The sequence below is a fragment of the Chaetodon trifascialis genome, chromosome 4 (genome assembly GCF_039877785.1).
Source record: "Chaetodon trifascialis isolate fChaTrf1 chromosome 4, fChaTrf1.hap1, whole genome shotgun sequence".
Taxonomy (NCBI): Eukaryota; Metazoa; Chordata; class Actinopteri; order Chaetodontiformes; family Chaetodontidae; genus Chaetodon; species Chaetodon trifascialis.
The window spans coordinates 21,023,160-21,035,855 of NC_092059.1; the positions used below are offsets into that span (position 1 = coordinate 21,023,160).

The window sequence follows — 12,696 nt, forward strand, 5'->3', positions numbered from 1 at the left end:
GTGATGCTAGTTTTTCGGAAAATGTTTTTAATGCACAGCAGACTATACATCTTTTGAAACGAGAAATAACCAAATCTTCCTCTTACTCAGGAAGTTTACTGCAACAGCCTTACTTGACTAGTAGCTTATGGTGGCTAATGTTAGCTAACATTAGCTAGCGTTAAGATAAACTTACTGAGTCAGTTTCTTAAAAATGGCTCTTGTAATCACTGTTAGCATTGCTTTTAGCACTTATCAATGTCCTGTTATTCACTGCACATACTAGCTTTGCCTTATATTAGCCTATATAAAAAAATTAGAAATAACACAGTGTTCTTTTTACAAATGAAATCAGTACACTCATGCTGTTGCCGCTACTGATGGTCTACTATTACCATTAGCTTATTTTGGCTAATATTAGCTAATGTTAGCAGTAGAGTAGTAGAATATAAGGTATGTACAGCAAAACAATGAAATAGTAAATGTAATAAATCAGTCCATGCATCTGAATTTGAAAGTTCATGTGAGAAAACTAACCTGGGAAGTTTATGTGAAATGTTTTAAATTAGAGCCTGAAATCCTACTAAAGTTAAATATACAGATAATAAAAGGTAAAGTTGTTCATGTAAACTGCCATTTTGCAGACATAAAGCAGACACGTGGCTTGTCTGTGAAAGCAGTTTTGGCTTCTGTCCAGCACATTGTTTGTGTGCAGACGTAGAATGTGATCGATAGGGTTGTAAAAATGTCTGCCTCTCTGTCAGATGCTCTGTTTGCTTGACCTACTTGTGTGTTTCCAGGTGGTGGGTCTCTATCGTCTGTGTGGGTCTGCAGCAGTGAAGAAGGAGCTGCGGGAGGCGTTCGAGAGAGACAGCTATGCCGTGGAGCTGTGTGAAAACACGTATCCCGATGTTAACGTCATCACAGGTAAACCGATTGCCGGGAACAGAGAACATAAGGCGTCAACAAAGCACGGGGTTACCGACACGCACTCAGTGTAATTATCAATTGGTTATTTAACTAGATGGCTTTTCCAAAGAGCGCCAATGTCCCTCTCTGGTCCCAGATCCTCTCTTTGCTTGCAAGGTGCGCTTTTACCTGGACTTCATTAGGATATTACAAAATCCACTGAGTGGGCAAAACATAAGGTACACTCAGGTTTCCCATGAAGCAGACAGAACAAGTCTTGATCAGGGCTGCAAATAATGATTATTTTCTTGATGAATTGTTTGGTCCATAAATGTTCAGAATGTCCCAGAACCCAAGTAAATGTCTTCAAATTGCTTCTTTTATCCTGAAAAACCAATTCAACCAAAAAAATATCCACTTTCTCACCCAAGAAGACAAAGAAAAGCAGCTAATCGTCCCATTTGAGATGCTGGAACCAGTGGATTTCTGGCATTTCTGCTTGACAAATGAGTTTCATGATGAATGCTTTTAGCTCTAGTTGTGACTGATTTGTCAGAGTCAGTTCTGTCAGGACACTGATGATGAAGAAGAAGAAGAGAAAAAAGGTCAAACAATTTGTAAAGATTGAGACATTTGCTGCAAGTGTTTTTGAGACATTCTATGAAATGGAGACAAAAGTTTATGAGTAATGTGTCAGACACATTTATTATATTGAATTATATGTTTAAATCTCCAAATCATACATCTGTCACAGGAGCATTGGGTACTTTATGTGAGACATTTGTGATTTATTATGTATATGATTTATTTAGTAATGAAACTTTATATGGCACTTTTTAGGCAAAAGTTACAAATGACTTTATGACAAATTAAAAATCTTAAGAACATCAACTAGAGAGACTTTACAAAGCAGGATTTAGCAAATGTCACACATACATTATTGATAAAAGAAACGGGGCGTTATTCCGACGGAGTCTGGATTTAGAATTGATCCAGTTCCTGACCCAGTGAATGTGTCTGAGCTGGTGTGTCCGTGGCAGATAGGTCAGCACATGTGTACGTCTCAGAGTGTGTTTGAGTCTGCTGTTTGGAGTAAAAGCATTCCAGCAGTCAGCTAACAGTATAGGCCAGTGCCTGAGGGAAGGGCCCACACACACACACACACACACACACACACACACACACACACACACACACACACACACACACACACACACACAAATTAGACCACGCTGTACATTCAGGTCATTCTTTCTCCTTCAGGTTTGTGGTTGGGACATGCTCTGTGCTGTCCTTACTAAGTCACACTTTATTCAAGTTGTTTTCTCCAATGTAAAGAATTCGGGTAATAAGTGAGTGTGGAAGCGGCGCTGCAAGTTTAATGTCTTATTATTCAAAGCCAGTAATTGAAATGCCTCTCAGATTCCTGTGAGTCACAGCTTCTTTCCGCTCTGTCGCTGTGGAATTAAAAAATGGAAACAGTGGGTTACAGCACATCTCATCAAGTCTTCGGCTTACAAAAACAGCCGTGCCATTGGATTGAGTAATGAGTCCAGCGGTGCGACAGATGACGGGGGAGGCAAAGTTGTAGAAAATGACTTAGTCATGATTTTTGTTTCTCCCACAAAAAGAGGAAGACCATGGAAACCCCTGGGTATTGTAGGAGCTGCTGTTGGTTTTGGGAGGAGGCCCCGTATAGGCGTCGTCCTATCATGCCTGCTTTGATCCACATGCATTTGCATGGCAGGGCAAAGAACACAGTTAACAGTTGAGCGGGTTAGAAAAAAAGGGCCAGCACCAGCGTGGTTTGTTGGTTTTTGCTCGCTGCCTAAATTTGCTCCACCAAGCGAGTTGCTGTTGCAGATGGGCCTGAGTGAGTGGAAGAGGGCAGAGAGAGGGGGAAGGGCTGCAGATGAGGGGTTTATACTGCAGAAAGGTCCATCTGAAATCTTTATTGCCAAGTACAAATTCCTCCTATGTGTAACATAGGAGGAATTTGTTTTGGTGAAGTTGGTGCATGACACATCTACTAAAAATAAGCTATTAAAGAACTAAAAAATCTAACAATATAAATATATACACACAAGTCTGTTTTGTTTTGTTTCCGGATATAATCATGGATGCAGTCTTGAAACATACTGTCATTGAAACATTTGGTGAAAATCTGCCACTTGATTGACTTTCTTTTACTTTTTCTTGCCAGCATTTTCAATCTAATCCCCTCATGTTTCAAGACATCCCCTCTAGTTTGATTTAGTTGCAGTGAAATGTCCCCTCATGTTATATTTTGTACTTCTTTAAAATGCAGAGGCTAATTATTGGATTAAAATGGAGTCTCTGCAGTGTGGAGTCAGACTAGAGGCTAATAAGCGAACAGCAAACGGATGAGCTAAGAGGGCTGGCGTGTCACACGGCTAATTTAAAAGAGGAGGTAGTGAAAGGGATTATCCGGGGATCAGAGTTCAATCCAAAGCTTGCAAAACATGCTCAGTGCCCGGCCCTCCTTTGTTTCAAATCACAATTCAGTAAAAAGGACCAGAAGGGTGTCATCAACATGAGCAAGGTGCTGTGAGTCTTCAGCAGTTTGTGTTCAGTGTGTTACGTTTCTGCAGGATTTGGACTCAATAGCAGACATGCAGACAGGGAGCAAGGGTATAATAGGAATTTATTGAATGGATAATGAAAGGAGGCTCCAGGTATGCAGGAAACTAATAGCTGGGGAATCCTGGGAATAGCTGGGGAGAAATGAGGTACTGAGGTGGAAAGCAGCTCAGGGATAGGCTGGAGTACACAGAGCTCAGGTGATGTGAGTACAGCATTGAAGGTGGTGGAGGCACAGGTGAAACTAAGTGGTGACGGTTGTGGACTGGAGGCTCGAGGCAGGTGGTGGCAAGAGGCTGGAGCTGGAGATCAGTGCACTGAGCACAAAGGAAAAAGACACAGGAGCTCGAGCACTGGTGATTCACGCAAGAGAAGCGAAACTAAATTAAACTCGCAGGTAGCACCGATAAACAGCCAACTCTACCACTTAACAGCAGAAACAATCTGACGAGTCCTCTGCAGTCCACAGTCTTTATGCTGTGCTCGATTGTGATGAGTCCCAGCTGTGTTGGAGCTCCCAAGTCACCTGGAGGACACGCCCAGCCGCTGCCAAAAAAGGACACACAGGAAACAAAGCTCCACACCTCTGCACAGCGAACAAGAAAACACCAGAGCTTTCCAAACCACCACACAGTGCTCATTCTTTCTGATCTCCAGCTAATCTGTTCATTCCACTCTCTGTGAACACGTATGACACTTAAGTCATAGGAAGAGCCTGTCGCTGTAGAGCAGCTGCAGTGTGTTGGGTGATGAGGAGTGAGAGCAGAGAGACTCATAACCTCCATCGTTTCTATCCTGGTCAATTCATTTTTCAGTTTACTTTGTTTTCAGTCTTTATGCTAAAATAAGCTAAGTGGTTAATTCAGTGTAGATCGAATACTAATCTTAGGACTTCAAAATGTCCACTTGGCTCAGTTCAGTCCCAGTCGTGGTGTTTACCAATGCTTCTCCTTTGTCATATAGTTCTAATAGACAGAAGCAAACTCAATGATATCAGATGATGTTTTACTACCTGCTAAGGAAGATGTTTCTCAGTATGGAGGTGAGCAGGTTAATCCTATAGGCTGTTTGGCAGCTCTGTTTGTGACAGCAGCAGCCTGCAGCAGTTTAAAGTGTTTGAATCACACTTTATTCACTGATCCTCCCGTTGGATAAAACAAATGCGCAATGAATCACTTATGAAAAAGTTTGCTTTTAGAGGACACCTTGGCGACCTTTACTAATGATTAAACCCTCAACTCAACACGTTTTGGCCTTTGTGTGGAAACCAAACTTCTAGAGTGTTCCAACGATGGGAAACGGGTTGAGATGTTCGTCCTCTGTCCTCAGAAAATGAAACCAGTGTGTCCCGAGCCCTGTGGTTGAAAGCTCAGTGCAGTTATTGATCCCATTCTGTCCTCTTTTGCCTGACTCGTCTTTTCCATAGCCTACTTCCCTACTTTGCCTCCCACCCTCGGCAGTACTCCAGTGAAGACATGGAAAGTCATTAACAAGTGCCCGCTTTGTTGCCGAACAAACACAGATGGTATTTGGCTCACGCATGGGGGATTAGCTGAACCCTGGGCCGGCCCGGGGAAGCAGGCAACCACTTTACAAAGAGCTGCAGGCCTGTGTGGGTGTCAGAACATTTCTTAAATTGCAGGTCGGGAATCCAAAAACAGGTTGGGGACTTATTTCTGATGAATCCTCGTGGAGCATGAGGGCACTGCTGTTTCCAGAGTTAGGAGCAGGAGTTTGCTCTTTTGGGCTGTTGGGGGCTTTGGAAAAACTAAAGAAACCACAGCATAAAGCTTTACCGTGCCACCGGACAAGGCAGCGAAACACACGTCTCCTCTGGCCCCCCCTAGTGCTGTGGGGGCGTGCAGGACAGCAGGGAGGGGGCCGGAGGGAGAACAAACCCCTATTTGTTCTCCAGGCGAGGCGTTGACTGCAGCACTGACAAGAGGAGTGACCTTCCGCTTTGTTTGAACAACAGGTCAAAGGTAGAGCCGTGCCCCAGTGCATTGTGTGCCTTGTAGTGTTTGGTGGCATATTCGGAGCGTTGGAAGTCTGAATTAATTAGAATAAAAAAACATTTCCCTCAAAATGCTCTTAGCTGCCATCGTCTGTCGCTTTAATGGCACGTTTTGAAGCAGCGTTTCAGGGAGTTGTTTTTTTGGACTCCACACATGTTTAAATGTTTGTGTCGTTCATACCCTGCTGGTATAAAGCCAGACAGCCAACATTTTAAATGTGAGAGAGCAGACGCTCAGCGTGTGCTCGTTGTCAGCTTGGCTGCGAAAGAAAGTGAAGCACCTGCAGGGGAAGCACACCTGTTCACCCCTGAGCCTATGACCTTGTGTGTATATGTGTGTGTTCACATTTCACCGAGCACGCATATGTTTATGTGTGAGGATCGGGCACCAACAGGGGCTAAGACACAAAAGTAAACACAAGCACTGACTCGTTGGCGGTAAATGATTTACCTGAATGGCTGTATTCTCCTCACTTCAGTCAAACACAAGCACACGCACATACACAAAGGTTTGACTGACGGCTGTATTTTTGAAATTACTGAAATGGAAAGAGCCCAAACGTGTGTGTTAAGTAATCGTATATGGCACATGAGGCATAAAGAGGATGTTTTGTTTCTTGAAGCCGTGCTGGTGGAAAACAGTTGCGCTGTTGTTGTGTCTGGATGATCTGCCTCACAGCGCAGGGAAGGTCGGAAGGTCTGCCATGCTTGAGTTTCCATTTTGAGGGAAAAAAAAAACAGGTCAAATGTTACCTCTCTGCATTTTATTTGCACACTGGCTTAACAAAAAAAAAAAAAAGGCTTGCTTTGTGGAGATAAGGATAAAAACACATGGCTCATTCTTGCTTCCAGGCAGCCTGTTTTCCTGTGATGAAACAAGCAGATTATTATTATCTGAGTAAGTCTCAGGAGCGATTGACAACGGGAAGCTGGAGGATGTTCACAAAGCATTTCTCTCTAATCTGTTGTGGAAATCAGTGTGCCTAGTTGAGCGTTATGAGGAGCGAATGTATCTTGTGTTTATGTATCCTTATGGCATTCTGCTCATACCAGATCTCAGACCTGTTGAAGGTAAATGATCACAGAAGAATGTGAATCAGACCTGAAAACCAAACGCAAACATGCCGCCGCAGATCAGCTACGCTGGCTCTCAGGTGCAGGGGACATGTCTAATTGCAGGGACACTTTATCAAGTTTAGGTGCGTTTGCGCCTGAAGCCGTGTTAAAGCCTGACCCTGACCTAGAGCCGTCACTGCGCTGCTCTACCTGACATGGAGGGCTGCCATAGCGCGCCAGTGTGCTTGTTTGGGTATGAGTTGTTTTTCCTCAGAGCCACCGCTCACTGCCTCAGGAATGCACAATCTCTCTCCCTCTGCGTGTATGTGTGTGGGTGTGTGTGTGTGTGTGTGTGTGTGTCAGGACGTGTTGAATCTCGAGTTGCGTGAAAGAGTTGCGAAGGGGCCTCAAAAACAAGATAACAAAGTTGCTGTTTTTCTCTGTTATGATGGTAGCAGGCCCCAACAGTACAGTATATTATTTATTATTCATCTTTCTTTTCCAGTATTGACTTTTGTAGGGAGAGATTCACAGCACAGAGTAATCCACATATCATAGCATTTACTTTCCAAGCAACTATAGAAAACTTTCCAAGCAACTATAGAAAACACATTTATTACATACTGTAATATAGATTAAAAGACCGTAAAAAGAGTCACAGCAGTCTACGGCCATGCTAGCAGCTCTGTGAGGCTGCGCTCACACAGGACTTCGAGCTAAATGCTACCATGCTAATTTGATGTGCAGCAGGTATAATAATAATTGATAATTAGCACTAAACACAACGCACATCTGAGGTTGGTTGGAATGTCATTCAGTTTGGTCATTATCTTAAACATATTGGATGAATTTCAATTCTGACCACATTATTGCACTGATGAAAAATCCATCCAGTTGTAATTCCTGCGCAGATACTGAACCTAATGCTAATCTGAGACTTTGTAGTGTAACACTGAACTGAGTTTAGGTCCTTGTTTCACCCTCTAATCCTATATTCAAAAGCTCTAATGCCCATGTAGCTGTTGGAGAGGAAAACAGGAACTTTAAGTGTCATCACCTACAACCACTGAAATCTAAAGCTCATTTTAAACATGTGTCCGTCCACTTTATTGTCCAGAGATTAATGGGTGATGGACGCACAATGCCAGATAGTTACAGACTGAAAAGCGTTAAGCCTCAGGCTCCCTTAAAGAGCAGAGTGGGGACTTACTGGGATTAAAAAGTGAGCGTGTTAAGTTGTGCCTCCGTTCTCCCGACTGGGCCTAAAGGGAAGTCAGTGGATTTACGGTGAATCATATCATAGTTTGCTGTAAATAGAAGGCAAGAAAAACACCTTGAGTGTATAGGAGATAATCTGGAGATGCAGAAGTGATAAAGTGGGAGCTCCTATTTTAAGTGTCCTAATCAGAATCAGCCACACAGGCTCAGGGGATTGTGTTGCTACTTTGGGAATTTCTCCGAACAGGGTTAGGGTTAGTGGTGCAAAGTCAGTTCCCTATCATTAGCCTTCTGACACTTGTCACCGACAAACATTATATAATAAGTCTACACCCCGCTACTCTCCTGATTGATGTGAAGATATGACAGCAATGCAGCAGATAATTATTATGTTGTTAAAATAAAAGAATGACCATCATCATGTCTGTGCTAAGAAAACTGCAACATAATCCATTTAATTAAGAAAGAAATGCTGCACTTAAATCAAAGGATGAAGTAGCCTCTGCAGCATCGTAGCACACTGGTGGTGTCAAATACACAAAACCTGAACGGAGCCTAGACATTATGGTAGACATGTTAGCACAAGCACTTAGTGCAGAGGTGCAGTGACCCTGTGGTATCTCAGTGGAGAATAAAGCTTTTGGGAAGAGTTGCCATGGTTGAAAGCTGCAGACAGCTGATAAGTGAATGAAACACAAAGCTGTGGCACCGTAGAAGTATGGCTGCTCCTCAATAAAGCCCTTCTTGAAGTGACATGATTGGACTGTTGGCAGGGGAGCTTTGTCTATGGGGCTCATTCAGTCTGCATGCAACGACGCTGAGCTCTGCATCCGTGCCTCCACACTGCTTTCAGACATGTGACGTGAAGTTTGAACGTTTGACGTCTTCATGTTCATTAAATGTGTATCTCAGGCTCTGCCAGGGGGGTCTGCGAGTTCACGCTCTGCGTCAAGCCTGCTCACATTTATTCTAGAGTTTTAAATAAATGAATAAAACCTGGACCTGAGTGTCCTGACTAGTCTCTGCTTGAGGCCACATTAGCTGCTACTAGCATCACACACAAGACTGAACTGTCAGCAATCGGCTGTGGGTAATGTAGAAGATTGCGACGAGGAAGCAGAATTCATAGAATAAAAAAGATGATATCTTTGATTCTGCGCCATGAATTTTTTTTCCTTTCCTTTGAACTGTTTGTGTGTGATTTGACCAACAGTGTGCTTTTTTAGTCTTATCATTTGATCATTTTGGCATCAAGCCTTAAATCGTATACAATCGTATTCTTGTTCTCCAGACGTTCAGTGTGTATGAGTTTGGAGCGTCACCAGTGTTGCTGATTACACAGCCTCCAGCTGTCTCTGAAAACTGATCGAGAGCAGACACTCACCACAAAGAGCTGTCACAGTGCCAAGAGCCTTTCTTATTCCCGTATTTACCCCCCCCCTTTGATGAAAAGACATGCCAGCGATATTTTGGGGGCTTAGAGGAGACAGACAGCATTGGTTTCATGTTTTCCCGTAGCTTTTGTCTGAGGCAGAAGTCACAGGTGTGAATGCGCTGTCACAGACACACCCCACCCCCCCCCACCCCCTCCCGTCCAACACTTTTGGCTGCGGAGTCACGCCCGACTCAAATCAGGCATCTCTGCAGACGCCACGGGATCACCCAAGGAAACAATGGGACCTCATTTTGCAGCCAAGAGAGTCCGCCGGGTTCAGTCGTTTTAAAAGAGAGGGGAAACTAAAGCACATTATTTCTCAATGACACCCTTCATAAAGATATATTGTTGGGGATTTGTCAGCTATTAAAGCTGCTTGCGTTGAGGAAAAGAAGTATTTCCCAGTTCCACTGTGGGAAAACTGACTTCTGGAGTTGTTCACTGACAAATTTAACATCCACTCACTCTTTTCTCACACTCAGGGGTGCTGAAGGACTACCTGCGGGAGCTGCCCTACCCTCTGATCACCAAGCACCTGTATGAGGCAGTGTTGGAGTCCATGGCCACGAGGCCTCTGCGGATAGGAGCGGCGGGCTGTGAGAATGACCAGGCCGACACGGAGCACACCGTCAGCCTGCTGGACAACCTGCCAGAGGTGGAGAGGGTGAGGAAACCAAACATCCCCTGCTGCCTCTCACACTCATCATGGTGCCAGAGTATCGTCACACAAGTAGCGTGAAAGGGATAATTGTGGCATAGATAATGATGGTCGTGCTGGTGGTGCGACAGATCTCTGCTGGTTACCTTCTGTTACGTCGGCTTTTACATCAGCTGATATTAGTGGTGGTGTTCAGTCCACGAGTCTGTGCAAGTATCATTTTCTCTCCACCTTTTCACTTACTGAAATACTTTCACAATAAGGATAGATGACACAAAAATAACAATGGACAGCAGTGGAGCATTAACTTAAATTATTGCCTTGTTTGCTAAGAGTGTCATTTTTCTTCATTTCTTCCAAAAACAAGCCTTTTTACTGCTATAAATAGCCCGACGAAGCAGATTTTGCAGTGTAGCTCTGCTGCCAATGGTAATACTACAGCTACTAATCCGAATAATAACATGTCTGTGTTTGCATGTGTGTGTGTGCGTACGACAGATGACACTGCGGAGGCTTCTCGACCACCTGAAGTTGGTGGCGTCCTACCAGGAGGTGAACAAGATGACGTGTCAGAACTTGGCGGTGTGCTTCGGCCCGGTGCTGCTCAGCCAGCGTCAGGAGGCGTCCTGCCACACCAACCGAGTCTTCATCGACTCCGAGGAGCTGGCCAGCGCACTGCACTTCAAAAAACACATCGAAGTCCTGCACTACCTGCTCCAGCTCTGGCCAGGTGAGTGATTGCTTCGTGTTTTTCTTTTTAAATTAGCGAGTAAATCCTATTGGAGACATTATTTTGCCATGGTAAATGCATCTCTACCATGTGTTTTGGTTTGACGCACATTCCTTCGTACAGTCAGGTACTATGTGTCAGTAAGTGTGTATACCAGCCTCTAACCCTGCCTGCTTGAGGGTACAAAGCAGTGCCAGCTATACAGTTCAGCTCTACAAAGGCCTGTTAAAGGGCTGTGCTGCTTTGATCCCTGAGGTTATCCACCACTGGTGTAAGTACAGCTCTGATAGCCATTGGCCACCATCTGTTGGCTGAAACCCTCCACTGAGTGCTTTATCGTGGCAGACTGAGCCAATCACAGCCGAGCCAGTAAGCCCCAATGTAAACCAAACTTTTGAGGCGTGGCCCCCTGTCTTAAGATAAATCACCAACCAAGGACAGAAACCAGACAGATACCCAGGACCAGCTTCCCTCAGAACAGGCCTGTCTGCACAGCTGTGCGCTGCCAGCTGCAGCTGTCTGCTCAGTGTGAAGGCACCCAAAGATGATTCAGGAGGCAGGCAAGAGTAATGAAGAAGAGCTGCAAAATATGTGTTGGTTACAGCAGCTAATTTGATATTTTTTAGGTGTTTAATTCTTAAAATTTTGGTTCACCTTGTCTCTTAATCAGTTTGTGAGCAAGAATTATGGAAATTGCTTAGTTGAAAAGTTAAGACATCCCTGACTGCTACTAAGACAGAACCTTGTTACTGTAGTAGCTGGCAGTTTACCTCTTCTCTGTGGGTTGTAACACTTTTCTAAACATTACAGTTATCAGCCCGATTGAAAATCCACTATACAATATCAGATATGCACGGCCATCAGTCCAAATCTAAGCTTGTTAACTGTGTCTCTACTGCAAGAAAGCTGCACTGCTCTTCTTTGGAGTTTGTTTCTTCTTATTGTTTCAGTGTGCTCCAGGCATGCTCTGTTTCAGAAAGTCTTGTCACCTCAGACAGACTTTATCCCTGAAAGATATAAATCCTTGCAGCTCTCCTCTGTAATGTGCTGCTGTAAGCAGATCTGCTGAGTGATGTCTGATGAAGATCTGACTGACTGCGTCTGGTCTGGCCTCTAAATTTAACTGCATCGTCAGACTCCCACATTGAGCCAGTTGTGTGTAAACCGCTGAAGTCGAGCACCCTCCGCCCTCATTTACATCAACTGGGGATGAACCATGCAGAGAGTGCAGCAACTGAATAAGTCAGCATTTGTGAATCCCATAATTTGCAGGTACCCTAGTGAAGTACAAGTGGAATTTCAAAAGATAAACAAAAAAAGTGCAAAGATATTTTAGAGGATACATGCAGACAGTGACGGAGGGCGACGGGGTCAAGTGGTCTGCAGAAAATAGTTTTTAATGTTCAGTAGAAGCCTGCACTTGTTCTGCCCTCCTGTCTGCAGCTGATGTCAGCCGCCTAGTGCCTGTAATGACCTGTAATAACCTCGATGAAGCTTTCAGTCCAGGTTCAAGCCTCCCTCGGTGACATCTCCATCCTGACCACTTCCCCAGCTCAGAGTTCGGAGGACGCCGACACTATAATTAAAGACATTCCAGGCTTAACCTTAGTCCTCAGCCCCTGAAGCTTCGCCCTCACATTGCACAATCATTACAGGATATTTTCCGCCTCCTCCTCACACCTCTCACACACATACCCAACCCTCCAAAGGACTGTTGTGCAGGCCTCAAGCGTGCACGTCTTGGGGCAAGTGCAAGGACATCACACATGGCACTATTCTGAGGGAGCGTGAGAGAACATGAGTGCGTTGAAGAGGCTGAGGGGGCGTTCAGGGTGAACTATGTAGTTTGCCAAATGGATGTGTGAGAGGATGTTAGTAGACAAACAGAATGACGAGGAGAAGAGGACAATGTGCGTGTTTGTGGTGTGTACTGTGCTCGCGTGGAGGGATAAAGCACATTTTTCTAACACGAGGTGCCGCATCTTTGTCTGCTTCCTACCTTCATTTTCTCTGCTGACAGCTAATAACTTCAATCATGTCAGTGAATCATGTCTGAAATTAAATAACACGTTGCCTCTTAAAGGAGGATAATTTCT

At 44.4% G+C, this 12,696-nt stretch overlaps 1 protein-coding gene across 1 annotated transcript in view; it reads left to right on the plus strand.

The window, feature by feature from the left end:
• syde2 (synapse defective 1, Rho GTPase, homolog 2 (C. elegans)) overlaps nucleotides 1–12,696 on the plus strand; it is a 43,861-nt gene that overhangs the window by 26,111 nt on the left and 5,054 nt on the right. Inside the window, exons 5-7 of the mRNA XM_070961101.1 lie at nucleotides 780–906; nucleotides 9,695–9,876; nucleotides 10,369–10,600. Coding sequence (XP_070817202.1) covers nucleotides 780–906; nucleotides 9,695–9,876; nucleotides 10,369–10,600 — 541 coding nt within the window. The remainder of the gene's footprint in view (nucleotides 1–779; nucleotides 907–9,694; nucleotides 9,877–10,368; nucleotides 10,601–12,696) is intronic.